This window comes from Rhinoderma darwinii, chromosome 5 (genome assembly GCF_050947455.1).
Source record: "Rhinoderma darwinii isolate aRhiDar2 chromosome 5, aRhiDar2.hap1, whole genome shotgun sequence".
NCBI lineage: Eukaryota > Metazoa > Chordata > Amphibia > Anura > Rhinodermatidae > Rhinoderma > Rhinoderma darwinii.
Window position 1 is genome coordinate 89,306,293 of NC_134691.1, and position 17,439 is coordinate 89,323,731.

At 39.5% G+C, this 17,439-nt stretch overlaps 1 protein-coding gene across 4 annotated transcripts in view; it reads left to right on the plus strand.

Moving 5' to 3' along the window:
- ST18 (ST18 C2H2C-type zinc finger transcription factor) overlaps positions 1-17,439 on the plus strand; it is a 277,907-nt gene that overhangs the window by 230,091 nt on the left and 30,377 nt on the right. For all 4 annotated transcript variants that reach the window (XM_075826255.1, XM_075826253.1, XM_075826256.1 and 1 more), the window contains exon 12: positions 10,312-10,427. In XM_075826255.1, coding sequence (XP_075682370.1) covers positions 10,312-10,427 — 116 coding nt within the window. The remainder of the gene's footprint in view (positions 1-10,311; positions 10,428-17,439) is intronic.

Sequence of the window (17,439 nt, forward strand, 5' to 3'; positions counted from 1 at the left end):
CCTTCTGAGCCCTGCCATGTGCCCAGGCAGCAAATAACAACCACATGTAGGGTACTGCCGTACCCAGGAGAACCCACATTACAATTTATGGGGTGTATGTCTCTGGTGGCACATGCTGGGCACAATATATCCGACACTGAAATGGCATATATGTATAGAAAATTGCAAATCTCACTCTGCACCATCTGCTGCTCATTACCTTTTACACAATACCTGTGGGGTCAAAATGCTCACTAGACATCTACATGAATGCTTTAAGGGGTATAGCTTTTGAAATGTGGTCAATTTGTGGGGGTTTCAACTGTTCTGATACCTCTGGGGCTTTGCAAATGCAACATGGTACCCGAAAACCAATCCAGCAAAATCTGGACTCCAAAGAACACATAGAGCTCCTTCCCTTCTGAGGCCTCCCATGGGCCAAAACGGCAGTTTAGCCCCACAAATGGGGTACTGCCGCACTCAGGAGAAATTGGGCAACACAATGAAGTATTTTATTCCTTGGGAAAATAAGAAATTTTGAGCAAAAACTACATATTATTGGAAAAAACATTTTTTTAATTCACAGCCTAATTCAAATAAGTGCAGTGAATAAACTGTGGGGTCAAAATGGTCACAACACCCATAAATGAATTTCTTAAGGGGTGTAGTCTACATAATGGGGTCACTTCTAGTGGGTTTCTATTGCTTTAATACCTCTGGGCCTCTGCAAATGCGACATGACACCTGAAAACCAATCCAGCAAAATCTGGACTCCAAAGAACACATAGCGCTCCTTCTCTTCTCAGCCCTTCCATGGGCCCAACAGCAGTTTATCACCACGAAAGGGATATTGGCGCACTTAGGAGAAATTGGGGAACAAAATGTGGTATTTTATTCCTTGTGAAAATAGGAAATTTTAATGTTAAGAAACCTTCTAAATGCTGTTTTGAATGTTTTGAGAGGTCTAGTTTTTAAAATGGGGTGTTTTATGGGGGGTTTCTAATACATAGGCCCCTCAAAGCTACTTCAATCTGAACTAGTATCTAAAAAAAAGGCTTTTGACATTTTCTTGAAAATATGTGAAATTGCTGTTTATGTTCTAAGCCTTGTAACGTCCTAGAAAAATAAAAGAATGTTCAAAATACGATGCCAACATAAAGTAAACATATGGGAAATGTTAATTAATAACTATTTTGTGTGGTATAACCATCTGCCTTCAAGCAAATACATTTAAATTCAGAAAAATGCAAATTTTTCAAATTTTTCTGTATATTTTGCTATTTTTGACAAATAAACACTGAAAGTATCGACCAAATCTTACCACTAACATAAAGCCAAATGTGTCAGGATAAAATAATCTCAGAATCGTTTGGATTAATAAAGGCATTCCAAAATTATTACCACATAAGGTGACACATATGACCTAACCAAAAATACAGCATGGATCTGATGGCCCAAAACATGTAAAGCAACAAATAATATGCATATAAGTTGTATGGGATAGATCCCAGGGTGTATACCCAGAAAGCATAAAAAAAAAATAAAAAAAAAATATATAAATAAATAAATAAATAAATAAAAAAAATAAAAATATATATATATATATATATATACCCTAAAAGAAGAAGATGCTCAAAATACAAGGGAGTATGCAAAAATAGAAAAAAAACTCTTTATTGAATGTACAGTACATAATATGCAACAATAGATAAAAGAATCCATAAACCAACAGATAAAAAAGGACAGTGGGCCGTGTATTTCACAGATAAACAAATAGTACAAAAAATTGTACCAATGATGCACCTCCAAATAAGTTACTATAGACTATAGTAAAGACCATATATGTGTATAACAACGTACTGCATAATCATGATTAATACAAAATGGTAATAAAAGTGAATTTTTAAGTCCATATAAGCATAAGGGAAGGCAATAATGCACAAGAAAGTAATAAAGCAAGTCAGAGGGATGTAACATACCCATGATAGATGCAGGTAGGGAACACAGCGAACGTCCGCCCCAACGCGCCTTTGGAGCCACGACCAAGTATTGAGGGCATATACTGTACATACTTTTCAGTAGGCATACATGTCGGTATTACAAATAATTTTTGCAATTGGGCTCACTTAATATTCAAATTTTCTGAAAGACTAAATTTTGCATTTTCATTAACGGTTGCCCATAATCATCAACATTAAAAGAAGGAAATGCTGGAAATATATCACTCTGTGTGTAATAAATCTATATAATATATGAGTTTCACTTTTTTAATTGAATGACTGAAATAAATGAACTTTTTGATGATATTCTAATTCATTGAGAAGGACTAGTAGATCTTTATACATATAATATAGATAAATATGCATAAAAATTAGAAAAAGTGTTTTTTCCCCATTTTTTATGATTTGTCTGCTCATAAGAAAAATTAAAAATGTGAAATTAATTAATCTAATCTAGAAAATGAAAGCCTGATAAGTCTTGTAAAAAACAAAGTAAGAATAGTTGTGAAATTCAAAGCAGTTGCAAAGATATTATCGATTAAAGAAGTGCATATCAGAAATGGAAAATTTGACCTGGACACAGGGGGATCAATGACCATTGGTCATGAAAGGGCTAAAACCATTTGTTTTGTGTCTCCATATCTTTTTCATATTCCATTGATGTTAAGGCTTATTTTTCGCGAGGTAAAAGCTGTACTTTTATTGATACCATTTCCGGGTACTTACAACTTTTTGCTATCTCCTATCCGGGCTGTTGCAGGCAAGTGTCAGCTGTTTGAAACAGCGGGCACCTACTGTGTATTGTGCGAGCTCAGATCGTGAGCTTGTGCCATATGGTGATGGCGCATATCTGGCATAACTGTATGTCGGATGTTGCCAAGGGGTTAGATCATAAGGACATCATAGAGGGAGATCCGAAGCTCAAGATCCCGCTCTATGAGCCACAGTGGAAAGCCACTTAATAAGAGTGGCTCCCGCTCTGGCAGACCTACATGGAATTACATGGACAGTCACTAATCTGTATGACCACCATGTAATACTACATTTTACCTGCAGCAGCATCTCCAAAGAAAATGTCTGACTGGCCACAGATTTCCCCGGCGGTAGCAGCTGATGGTTCGGGGTTTCTGAAACAGGATTCTTCGATCACAAAAGGGGTTGTATTAACCCCTTCTCGACATTTGACGTACCCATACGCCAAAGTCGGGGTAGGGGAAGTAAGGAGCGGGTTCACCCCGCATCAATACGATGCGGGTGTCGGCTGTTTGTTACAGCCGACACTTCAGAGTAACGAGATCCCGCTCGTTTAACTCGTTAAATGCTGCGGTCAATAGCGACCGCGGTATTTAAATCATTAGAAAGAGGGGGGCAACCCCATCTAACAGCTCATCGTGCCCCCCGCAATGCAATCGCGCGGGGGGGGGGCGATGGTTGCTATGGCTGCCTGGGGGCCTAATGAAGGGCTTAATAGGTATTAGCTTAATAAGCCCTAATACCACTTAATCAACGGAACAATAAAAAAGTTATGGCTCTTGGAATTTGGCGACACAAAATAAATTTTCTTTATTACACTTAGGTTTTTACTTGTAAAAGTAGTAAAATAAAGAAAAAACGATATATATTTGGTATCGCCATAATCATAGTGACCCACAGAATAAAGTTTACATGTTGTTTTAATTGCACAGTGAATTCCGTAAAAACGGCGCGCAAAAAAACATGGAGGAATCGCTGTTTTTTTTCATTTTATGCCCCACAAATAATTTTTTTCCCATTTCCTAGTACATTATATGGCAAAATAAATGGTGCTACGAAAACTCGTCCCGCAAAAATCAAGCCCTCATAGTACTATATCGACGGAAAAATAAAGACGTTATGGCTTTTGGAAGGTGGGGGTTAAAAAAACCTAAAATGAAAATCTGAAAAAGGGCTGCGGCGGGAAGGGGTTAATGAGATTTATCAATTCTCTAACAATTCTATGCTCTGTTACACAGCTTCGGGCACATATGTATCTGGTAGGAACCAGGGGCGTAGCTAAAGGCTCATGGCCCTGGTGCTAAAATTCAGCTTGGGCCCCCCTTCCCCTTCCCAATACCACCAGACCCCTGCACGCACCTATGCCTTGCTCAATAGCCCCCATGGATGCCTCCACAGTATAATGCCCCCACACAGTATAATGCTCCCCATAGCTGCCACCCACACAGTATAATGCTCCCAATAGCTGTCCCTCACACAGTATAATGTCCCCCATAGCTGCCCCCACACAGTATAATGCCACCCATAGCTGCCCCCACAGTATAATGCCCCCATACAGTATCATGCTCCCAATAGCTGCCCCCACACAATATAAGGCCACCCATAGCCGCCCACACAGTATGCCACCCATAGCTGCCCCCACAAAATAATGCCCCCATAACTGCCGCATACAGTATAATGCCCCACATAGCTGCCCCCACAGTATAATGCCCCTCATAGCTGCCCCCACAGTATAATGCCCCGCATAGCTGCTACCATATCAGCCCCCATAAGTATAATGCCCCCATATGTGCCTAATGGAAAAATAATAATAAAGTTACTTACCTATTCCCTTTCTCAGGAGATCCTTCTCCTCCTTTGGCCTGTACTATGAGTGACTCGGGGCAGACAGGCGCGATGATGTCACTACATCACGCCTGTCTGTGCTGTGCCGCTCACAATACAGTGAATGTTGGGGCAAGGACCCATCAGCTCCTTTCTCCAGCATTGAAATCAACTGTATCTGCGTCCTGAGGACGCAGAGACAGTTGGAACCGGGACCTCGGCCCGCCAGGCTTAGGGACCCAGTTGCAGATGCGACCCCTATAGCTACGCCACTGGGTGGAACCTACAGTATAACGTTGTCCATGCCAATCTTTCTGGATCATGACTACCAGACAACCATGAAATTACATTTGCAGTCCATGAGGCTATATGTTGTGCAACGACATAACAACACAACTGCATTATTTATTTTCATTGGTATGAAACGTTATTAAATACTTAATGGTTAGATAAATCATATTTTATGCTAATGTCTCTTGGAGCAGCAATCAATAAATTTAATTAAAATCACATTAGTTTATTGTGAAAGTCAATTTGTTTATGTATTTCCCAGTTTACCAAGAGAAGTATCATGTTTTTTTTAAATGGTTGTGAACTAATTTACTTATTTCTTGCCTGTCACACGGACATCCCATGATTCAGAAAATTGAATGCACAGCCTTAAGAATTGCTAGCGATTGTTGCTCATTATTGCTATGATGATAGAGTTTAACATTGATTTCCAATCTTTTGTTAACACATAATTTTTTATTGGAAAATACATTTTCAGAAATGCTATAAAACATTCTGATAATACTGTACAGTATGTTACATTTTAGTCCCTGCTTGCTTCCCTACAGATGTCTGTAGCAAAGTACTGCTCTTGTATGCTCCAGAATATCCTGTGTCAAGCTTATTGCTTATCTAACTTTAGTGTAAATTAGAGACTTGCTTATCATGTAATTTTCCCCGTGTTAGAAAATACAATTTGAAATACCCTTTTAGGAAAATCTGAGCTATCAGAGGGGTTCCACTTTTTAGGACCTTTACCCTTATAGCCAGAGTGATGAGCAACTAAAAAGAGCGTCCCTCACTCAGAGGGAGCCGGCACGCCTGTTCATTACACAGATACACCATTCATTTTTAATAGGAACTACGTAATTCTTCTTTCCGCTGTGATGGCATTGCAAAGAATTGCAAGGAATGTTGAAAACCAACATCCCCAATCCCCAAGTCGATGTAGCTACTTACCTGCAAACGCTGATGCTGCTGCAGAATCAACTGTAGCCTCTGGTGCCGATGTGTCCTCGCTCGTCTGACACGATGCAGGACCTGTGAGTGACGTCACAGCGTGATCTGGCAGAAGCTGGGCGTTCTGAAGAGAAGTGGATGATACTTCTCATCAGAACGGCCAGCTAGTAAAAGTATTAAAAACGCCCCGATGTACGCACATAATACACGCCCACTTGGACTTTTACTTTTAAACACACCCACTTGGACTTTTGCAAGCCTCATTTGCATAACTACAAAAATGGTCATAACTTGGCCAAAAATGCTCGTTTTTTAAAAATAAAAACGTTACTGTAATCTACATTGCAGCGCCTATCTGCTGCAATAGCAGATAGGGGTTGCAAAATCTGGTGACAGAGCCTCTTTAAATCTGTGGCACTCCAGCTGGTGAGAAACTACATCTTCCAGTATTCCCTAAGGGCCTGTTCACATCAGCGTTGCCCTGCCGTTGAGGGGTTCCTTCTGAGGTTTCCGTTGGGTTAGCCCCTCAATGGAAAGGCAAACGGAAACCTTAGCATCCGTTTGCATCACCATTGATCTTAATAGTGACGGAAACTTTGCTACGACTGCGCTATTGATTCCGTCAAAATAACGGAACCCGTTCACAACGGTGACAAACGGAAACCATTAGCAAAGTCTCCGTCACTATTAAGATCAATGGTGATGCAAACGTAAGCTAAGGTTTCCATTTGCTTTTCTGTTGAGGGGTTCCTGACAGAAACCTCAGACGGAACCCCTCAACGGAAGGGCTTTGCGGATGTGAATAGGGCCTAACAGCGACAGACTAGAGGTTGGAGACCACTGATCTCAAGGGCAGCTTAAAGCGACCCTCCAGTCCCCCCCCAAAAAAATTGATTATACATTGGAAATGTTTAGTCAACTTACCTGCTGCCCCGCTCATGAGGGATTTTCCCACCATTACTGTTCTCTAAGATGGCCACCGCAGTCTCAGACTTCACAATGGAGAGCTTCTTTGCAAGACTGAGACAGGCCCCTACCCCATCACTGCTATTTGTTAGAAAAGCGCTAATGAGGTTAGCGCTGCTAGACATGGCGCCGACACAGGGGACAAAGTCATTAGCGCTGGTCCATCAGAGGGCAGTGGAGAGGGTTGAGACTTGCAAAGAAGATCTCCAAAGTGAAGTCTGAGACTGTGGCGGCCATCTTGTAAAGCGAAAAATGGGGGACCATGGTTATTTGTCCATTCTTTTTTATTCTATTCGCTTTTATTTGATGAAGCTTGTACAATTATTGCTGTGACTTGACAATGTCTTGGTGACTTTAAACATCTACTTAGGGCTAATCTTTATCTGCTTGTGCCATTATGTAATAATCTGAAATCAAAAGTTCATTTGTTCAGTTGAGTACATTCATTTTATAGCAAATGTCATCCACTGTTATGTAGTAAATATGAAATTTGGGCCTGGCTACTCATTAATCATGATAAATGTGCAGAACAATCATTTCCCCTAAGTAACATTTGCGTAGCAAGTATAAAAGTTATTTATGTGCTATAGCTTTGTTTTAATTTTAATCATTAAAAAACAGCTACTCGACACACAAAACAGCAGATGGCAGACTTCACTTTTTATTGATAAATAACCAGAAAGGTCAGCATGGAGATAAAGGCTTGTTTTTAAGCTTATGTAGCAGGGCCATAAAGACCAGAGACCCGACTTTGTTATGATTTGAATACCAAAAAGAATACTGAAAAATAGTCTGTGTCGTTTCTATGGTACTTAAAACATACCATTGCTAATGTATTTTACTAGCTTTATATTAACTCGAATTTTAGAATATGTTGCGGCTTAAATGTCTCTAATAGAAAAGATTAAAAATGAATCTCCACCTTCTATGATCAAGTTGTTTTTTAGGTTCAAAAATCTGTGCTGATAAAAAATTTTTATTTTTTAAATAAATTTCTATACCACTCGGAGCTCTGCTTTACTGGTACAGAATTCCAAATCCCCAGCATATTCTAGGTGTGGATATTCTGGGGACCTGCAGTTACTAAATGGAGTGCACTGCATACTGTCCATACACTTAGGTCCTTAGCGCCATCTAGTGGGGGCTGCAGGCAGACAGCATGTTATGCGGAACTTCAGGACGCAGCGGTTGTTCTCTTTTTTCTATCTTTGCATTCCAAGAGCCTTCAATTTTAGAAATTGTATTGTATTTTTTGTCGACATAGCTGTTTGAGGGCTTGTCTTTTGTGGGACGAGTTATATTTTTTTAACGTCACCATTTTTTGTGTTCCCATACTCTGAGAGCCATAACTTTTTTTATCTCCCATTGACGCGGCTCTGTTAGAGCTTGATTATTGCGGGATGAGTTAATGTTTTCATTAGTATTGTTGTGGCCTACGTGCGACTTTTTGATCGCTTTTTTGTGAGGCGGGATAAATAAAAAACAGCAATTTTGGCATTGGTCTTTTTTTTTATTATGATGTTCACCATGCGGGTTACATAACATGATCAATTTATAGTTCGGGTGATTACGGATGTGGCGATACCAATTAGGTGTACTTATTTTTCCTATAAATTTTTTGACATAATGAAGCATTTTTATTCGGGAAAAAAACCATTTTGGGTTCTATTTTCTTTTTAAACATTTTGAACATTTTCTTTTAGTTCCACTAGGGAACTAGACTATGCAGTCGTTTGATCGCTGATATGATACACTGCAAAACAGAAGTATTACAGTGTAGTATATGCCTGTCAGCGTAATGCCACTTGCAGTTTAATATAGGTGTGCTAAGATAGCAAACCGGGGTCGATTATTGGGCTCCTAGCTACCATAGCAACCTATCGGCACCCTAGAACCCTCTCCCTCTGTAAACCAATAAAATGTCACGGTCAGCATCGGGATCGGAGCTATCTCTGATCCCTGCTATTAGAGCAAGTTGTCGGCTGTGGAATACAGCCGACATCCATGGGTTATGTCGCCATCACTATGACGTACATTTATCTCTTTTCGCTGGAACTGTATAGTTCCCATTACATAACTGTGCATCATAGGACAGAAAGTGGTTAAAAGGACCTGTCAGTGCTCAATGTTTGTTTTAATAAATACTTGTTAATGTAAATATATTCAGGTATATCCAGGAGCAATAACAGAGGAACAACAGAAAGCAGAGTTCTAATAAAAGATGCTCCAGAACTTATATTTCATTAAAGGGGTTGTCCACTACCGGACAACTGATGACCTATCCACCGGATACGTCATCAGTACATGATCTGTGGGGGTCCGACACCGCATCGTTAAGCTGTTCCGGTTGCCTCTGGGCACCGGACATTCATACCAGAAGCAGTTGACTCCGGCCACGAAAATGCGGCCTAGCTGCAGTATTGCAGCTCTGCTTCTATTCAACTGAATAGAAGCAGAGCTGCAGTTTTGCAGCATGGCCGCTATGCTATCTACAGAGCCAACTGCTTCCGGCTCTGTACATAGCATAATGGGCAATAACACCCGATGCCCGCAGGCCACCAGAGCGGTTCATCGTTGCGTGGTCCGGGTGTCGGAACCGCACCGATGATATACTGATGACCTATCCGGTGGAAGTCAGTTGTACAGCAGTGGACAACCCCTTTAAGAATACATATTATTTTACAGTATTTTTAAAACAGGCATGTTAGGAGAGATGACAGGTCCTCTTTAAATCTATGTCTATGTAGCGGATTTGGAGCTCTGTATCAGAAAAACAAAGCTCCAATACCTATATAGAGATATTAAGAAATTAAGCAACGCAGAATGTTCAACCTATTTAGATAAAAAGGCAAGATACAATGATGTTCAAGTGTGGACATTCACTTCAAGGCACCTTTATAATGTATCACATTTCTGTCTTTTATACTGTACTACTCTACTGTTATTTGCAGGGAACTGTTCATTAGAAAAGTATATGTTCATGTATTTAAGATGATGATGTATTTTGATGGTGATTTACATATATTTGGATATTACATTTTTATAAATTATAAAAGATGCCTAAAATCTTACCAATCATATTAGTTTCTTTTTTACAGTTGCCTATAGAATCAATAATGTACAGCTATATAATGAATCAAATGTTGGCCTCACTTGTGGGAGCTAAATACATCTGCAGCAACTTCACAAATCCAACCGATGATTTGCAACAATGTAGCAATCTGGAATCCAGGCTGTTTGGCCAGGGCTACATGATGACTTTGGCCAAAGTCACCGGGTAGCCCTAGCCTTTAGCTCACAGAGCATTGTCTAGACTGAATATAGACTGGATTGTGTCCACAGGACTAGGTGTGTACAGGGGTGAATGTGCATCAAAACTATATCTTGAAAATTGTGAAAAATGTAAACATAAAGTATATTAGATAGTTGTAGAATTTTTCTTTTATACAGTGATTAAACTTTATATACAGAACACCAGAAAACCCCTTTAATTCATTCTCTACTTGAAAAGGTAAAATACAATTATAATATTTCCATGAATATGATTTTTTTTTTCCAGATGGATACTGGGAGTTGCATAGAAAATACAGATGAAACCATATTTTCTGGAGACGTCTCAATGGCGAGTCCTAAAACCAAGTTTCATTCAAGAGACATGAAGAAGGAATTAATTACGTATGTAATTTATGTACAATTTCCATTCTATTAGAGAACTCTAACAGGGAAAGTGATATCGATCAAAACATGATATTTTGCTTTTAATTATTTCAATGTAAGATTCTATTCAGAAAAGGCTTGTTTTCATGGGACAACCCCTTTAACTCCTTGGAAACATGTCACGTAACTGTACATGACAGCCACCAAAGGGAGAACATGGAGTGCACTCACAGGCTGAGCGCGCTCCATACTGAGAGGGTGTCGGCTGTATGTAACAGTCACTTTGATTCTGGCCGTTTAAGCACTTGGATGCCGCGGTCAATAGCAACCGCGGCATATAAACGGTTAAAATAAGGGGGCGGCCCCTTCCTACTGGTCATCACCCCTCCAGCCGCAATGCGATCACAGAGAGCCAAAGGTTTTTGGCAGCCTGGGGGCCTACTGAAGACCCCAGGTCTGCCATCTTTGTTCTCCTATGAAGCCCTGCACAGGAGTCTATCAAAATCATGATATACTGCAATACATTAGTATTGCAGTATATAGTGCAAGCGATCTAACGAACACTGGATCAAGTCCCTTAGGAGGGATTCATAAAAAAAGCAAAATCCAGCTATAATAAAAAAAAAAATTGAAAGTACAAAAATAAAAATGTCAAGTTCAAAAAACCTTTTCCCATTTTCCCCTAAAGTAATATTAAAAAATTAACATAACTGGTATCGCCACATCCGTAAAAGTTCAAACTATTACAATATAACATTTAATCCGCTCTGTGAATGGCGTAAAAACCAAAAATATTAAAAACGACAAAATTGCTGTTTTTAGGCTACCCTAGGTCAACCAAAAATTTTTTTATAAAAAGTGATCAAAAAATCGCATGTACCCCAAAATGGTACCAATAAAAACTTCAACTCACCTTTCAAAAAATAAGTCATCACACCGCTAAATCGTCAGAAATATAAAAAGTTAGGGCTTTCAGAATATGGCGACACAAAACTATTTTATTTTAACACATATTTTTTTCTTTATAAAAGTGGTAAAATATAAAAAAATATATATAAATTTGGTTTCTCTGTAATCGTATCGACCCGTAGAATAAAGTTAACATGCCATTTTTACTGCGCTATATATATCGTAAATACGAAACGCAGAAAACAAAGATAGAATCGCTCATTTTTGCCCATTTTAGCCCACAAAGATATTTTTTTCAGTTTCCCAGTACATTATATGACCCATTAATTAATGCCATGAAAAACTACAACTGGTCCCCAAAAAACAAGCCGTCATACGACTATGTCAATGGAACATGTAAAAGTTATGGCTTTCGGAAGGCAGAAAAGAAAAGATTAAAATCCAAAAATTGCTGTTAATATTTTAATTAGGCAAATAGAGAGCTGCATTTATCTTTGGTCGCTTATATTATTGAGTTATAGGTTAAAGGACATATTCTGGTTAAATAACATAATGATTTACTATAGGAGGGATTTACTATATTACAATATACAGTGAAGGAAATAAGTATTTGATCCCTTGCTGATTTTGTAAATTTGCCCACTGTCAAAGACATGAACAGTCTAGAATTTTTAGGCTAGGTTAATTTTACCAGTGAGAGATAGATTATATTAAAAAAAAAAATGAAAATCACATTGTCAAAATTATATATATTTATTGCATTGTGCACAGAGAAATAAGTATTTGATCCCTTTGGCAAAAAATACTTAATACTTGGTGGCAAAACCCTTGTTGGCAAGCACAGCAGTCAGACGTTTTTTGTAGTTGATGATGAGGTTTGCACACGTTAGATGGAATTTTGGCCCACTCCTCTTTGCAGATCATCTGTAAATCATTACGATTTTGAGGCTGTCGCTTGGCAACTCGGATCTTCAGCTCCCTCCATAAGTTTTCGATGGGATTAAGGTCTGGAGACTGGCTAGGCCACTCCATGACCTTAATGTGCTTCTTTTTGAGCCACTCCTTTGTTGCCTTGGCTGTATGTTTCGGGTCATTGTCGTGCTGGAAGACCCAGCCACGAGCCATTTTTAATGTCCTGGTGGAGGGAAGGAGGTTGTCACTCAGGATTTGACGGTACATGGCTCCATCCATACTCCCATTGATGCGGTGAAGTAGTCCTGTGGCCTTAGCAGAGAAACACCCCCAAAACATAATATTTCCACCTCCATGCTTGACAGTGGGGACGGTATTCTTTGGGTCATAGGCAGCATTTCTCTTCCTCCAAACACGGCGAGTTGAGTTAATGCCAAAGAGCTCAATTTTAGTCTCATCTGACCACAGCACCTTCTCCCAATCACTCTCAGAATCATCCAGATGTTCATTTGCAAACTTCAGACGGGCCTGTACATGTGCCTTCTTGAGCAGGGGGACCTTGCGGGCACTGCAGGGTTTTAATCCATTACGGCGTAATGTGTTACCAATGGTTTTCTTGGTGACTGTGGTCCCAGCTGCCTTGAGATCATTAACAAGTTCCCCCCGTGTAGTTTTCGGCTGAGCTCTCACCTTCCTCAGGATCAAGGATACTCCACGAGGTGAGATTTTGCATGGAGCCCCAGATCGATGTCGATTGATAGTCATTTTGTATGTCTTCCATTTTCTTACTATTGCACCAACAGTTGTCTCCTTCTCACCCAGCGTCTTACTTATGGTTTTGTAGCCCATTCCAGCCTTGTGCAGGTCTATGATCTTGTCCCTGACATCCTTAGAAAGCTCTTTGGTCTTGCCCATGTTGTAGAGGTTAGAGTCAGACTGATTAATTGAGTCTGTGGACAGGAGTCTTTTATACAGGTGACCATGTAAGACAGCTGTCTTTAATGCAGGCACCAAGTTGATTTGGAACGTGTAACTGGTCTGGAGGAGGCTGAACTCTTAATGGTTGGTAGGGGATCAAATACTTATTTCTCTGCGCACAATGCAAATAAATATATATAATTTTGACTATGTGATTTTCTTTTTTTTTTTTTTATATAATCTATCTCTCACTGGTAAAATTAACCTAGCCTAAAAATTCTAGACTGTTCATGTCTTTGACAGTGGGCAAACTTACAAAATCAGCAAGGGATCAAATAGTTATTTCCTTCACTGTAGATGTAATAGGGGTTAGTATCCCACTCAGGTTCCCGCTCTATTAGCCACAGCTGCTGCAAAGTGATGCCCTCCCTGTGGAGGACCTGGTTTGTCTGCGCAGAACATGGTTAGCCCCTTTCACCCACATGTAAATCATGTACTGTATATAGTCCATAGCGCAATTTTTGCAATGAAGTGTTTTAATGTTATACAGTCCTAACATATATTTATACATATTAATTAGATGCTGAGGTACAGTATTTCTATAAAATTTTCCAATCAAGCTGAGATTTCAATTTTCTGCATAATTTTCTATTGTCAGCAAAAACTTCAATTTTATTTAATCTACAATGTCATAAATAATAAAAAAAAAAAAATTAAAAGAACATGGCCCAGTGCAGATCTTTGCGGTACATTTTTACAGTTTTTGCATATTCTGGGATGTTCAGTGACTTTTTTGCAGAGTTTTTGGTGCTTTATGTCTATGACATTTTTTTATTTTTTTTTCAATAAAAAGGTGTATCAATGTAATTAGTTCAACTTTCTAAATAGATTTTTTATTAAAAATTAGTTTTACTTTTTGAGAAACAGCTACTCTGTATTCTCTATACAGAGCAGCTGTATGTTTTGCTATGACCTAAATCCTGTACTGTCAGATCCGTGGGACTGACGGGTTCAGTGTCAGCAGATCCTGCATGTCTCTGACACGCATGATCCACCTGTGATTTATTACATCTAAGTTATGAACTTAGATGTGATAGATTACAGGTGGATCATGCGTGTCAGGGTCACGGAGGACCCACTTTCACTGGAATTGTCAGTTCCGCGGACCTGATGGTACAGGATCAACAAACGATACAGCGGCTCTGTATACAGAATACAGAGCAGCTGTATCTCAAAAAGTAATAAGATTTTTTTTGTTGAAAAAAACTATTGATAAAGTTACACTAATCACACTAACTGACCTTTTTATTTAAAAAAATGCCATTCAAAGATTTACATAGACTTTAAAGAGGCTCTGTCACCACATTATAAGTGTCCTATCTCCTAGATAAGGAGATCGGCGCTGTAATGTAGGTGACAGTAATGCTTTTTATTTTAAAAAAACAATATTTTTTCACAAAGTTAGGAGCGATTTTGGTTTATGCTAATGAGCTTTCTTAATGCCCAAGTGGGCGTACTTTTACTTTTGACCAAGTGGGCGTTGTACAGAGGAGTGCATGACGCTGACCAATCGGCATCATGCACTCCTCTCCATTCATTTACACTGCACTAGCGATATAGATATATCGCTATGTGCAGCCTCATACACAAACCCTAACATTACTACAGTGTCCTGATCATGAATACACATGAAATCCAGCCTGGACGTCATGTGTACTCAGAATCCTGACACTTCTGACTCTTTTCTGTGAGATTCCGGCAAGTGAAACCAAATCTCGCGAGATCACGGAGCTAAACGAGATTTGGTTTCACTTGCCGGAATCTCACAAAAAAAAGAGTCAGAAGTGTCAGGATTCTGAGTACACATGACGTCCAGGCTGGATGGTCATGTGTATTCATTATCAGGACACTTTAGTAATGTTAGGGCTTGTGTATGTAGCTGCACATAGTGATATAACTATATCGCTAGTGCAGTGTAAATGAATGGAGAGGAGTGCATGATGCTGATTGGTCAGCGTCATGCACTCCTCTGTACAACGCCCACTTGGTCTAAAGTAAAAGTACGCCCACTTGGGCATTAAGAAAGCTCATTAGCATAAACTTAAATCGCTCCTAACTTTGTGAAAAAAGATCGTTTTTTTTAAATAAAAAGCATTACTGTCACCTACATTATAGCGCCCATCTCCTTATGTAGGAGATAGTGCACTTATAATGTGGTGACAGAGTCTCTTTAAAGTAATTAGGGAGGGTTGGCCACTAGAGGGACAAATCATTTTGAGTCTTCTCTATTTGGAGATAACAGATATCACTGTGATTCAGTTCCAGAACATGAAAAAAATGTAAATACATAAACAATGGATTTCTTTTTTTAACTTCTTCTGCAAATTCACTTAGGTTGTATTCAGACATTCCAGAAATGTTAATGTGTTTTTCTAAAAGTATCAAAAATTGTGGCAAAAACAGCACAAACAGCTTTGAGGCATTCTGTTCTTTATAGAAACATTGTAATGACTACTTTGTTTTCATGGTATTCATATTTGACATGAGGAATATTCTTCCCATCAAAATGACGACACCATGACAAAACCCCAACACACCCTTTTGTAAGTCAATGGGATACGTTGGGCGTCATTGGTATCCACAGTTTGACAGATCCCGCAGTGCGCCATGGTTTATATTATAATAGTAAGGAAGGAGTAATTATAAAACGTTGCTTTTATTAAGCTGTTAAAACGTGGAACAACGCACATTTATTGGTAAACATACACTGACATATAATACATATAAGGGTATGTTGACACGCTAGCTGTCATTTACGGCTGAAATGACAGCCTGTTTTCAGAAGAAAACAGCTGCGTCGTTTCAGCCGTAAATGCTCCTCCTCGTAATATACGAGGCGTCTGTGACGCTCGTATATCTTGAGATGCTCTTGATTGAGTTCAATGAAGAACGGCTCAAATTACGTGGCAAAGAAGTGTCCTGCACTTCTTTGCCGAGGCAGTCAATTTACGCGTCGTCGTTTGACAGCTGTCAAACGACGACGCGTAAATTACAGGTCGTCTGCACAATACGTCGGCAAACCCATTCAAATGAATGGCCAGATGTTTGCCGACGTATTGTAGCCCTATTTTCAGACGTAAAACGAGGCATAATACGCCTCGTTTACGCCTGAAAATAGGTCGTGTGAACCCAGCCTTAGTGTCAAATAGGCAGCGGGTATTGGTTCCCTTATTCTATAGTTTAATTTGGCTCAGGGTGTAGTCAGAGTCTTCTTAGAGGATCGCATCGCACACCAGCACTCCTGCCATCCCCTATGTATACATTGTCTAGCCCTTTATAATGTATTGTGGTCGGATCTGCATTCAGACTCAAACAACCTTCTGTGAACCTGAAACAAATCCCTATTGCCTTGATAGTTAAATTCCCTACTGTAATCATGTTTTCAGTACGGGACAGTAGTTCCCCGGAGAGGCAGGGACTCCTAGCGTCGCACATAACTATGATGCTAGGAGGCCGGCTCCCTGCAGTGTGTTCGGTCCGGTACTTGCGGCCGAAATATGTTCCGTGTTACGTGCTCGTGTGAATCCAGCCTTACTGTGGGGGTGTTTTCTGCATCTCCCCTATTGGCCTCTGTCTTCACCCATCATTGTGCAGCATACAGATCAACGTGCTCAGTTGCTGTTATTACGTGTTGGAACAGTTGTCAGGGATCTTTGCATTTGCTGTTAACCCCATGATACTCTCATCAAGACTCCTCTTATTATATATCGGAAGTTACCTTAGCTAGCCGTAATCCTCATATAGATTAGTTGAAAGGTCAGGTACAAGTTTGTAGGGGAATTGTCCTCCTTATCAGTGCGCCATGGTTTCCGTCATAAATGGAAGCAGGTGTGAACAGAATTTGATGGACTGACAAATTATATTTTAAAAACCTATTAACATTTCCAAGGAGAATACCTTCTCCAGCATTACATGAACAATCCCTCCTTACTGTGTAGTGCCATCTTGTGGTCATGTGTAAGATCTGCATATTGCAGCTGAAAGTTTATATTTGCAGCGAACGTTGGTAAAAATAAAACATAATAATAAAAAACTTTTAATGGCTCACTAAAATATATAAGAACGTAAGCTTTAGTGCACTAAACCCTTTCCTCACAGAGGCATACAAGTAAGACGGCATACAATATATATGACTCATAATCATATATCCAAACCAAACAATCTGTATAACTCCAGTATATAAATATACTATATACTATATAAACATAAGGACAGCAGTATGCTACGCTGT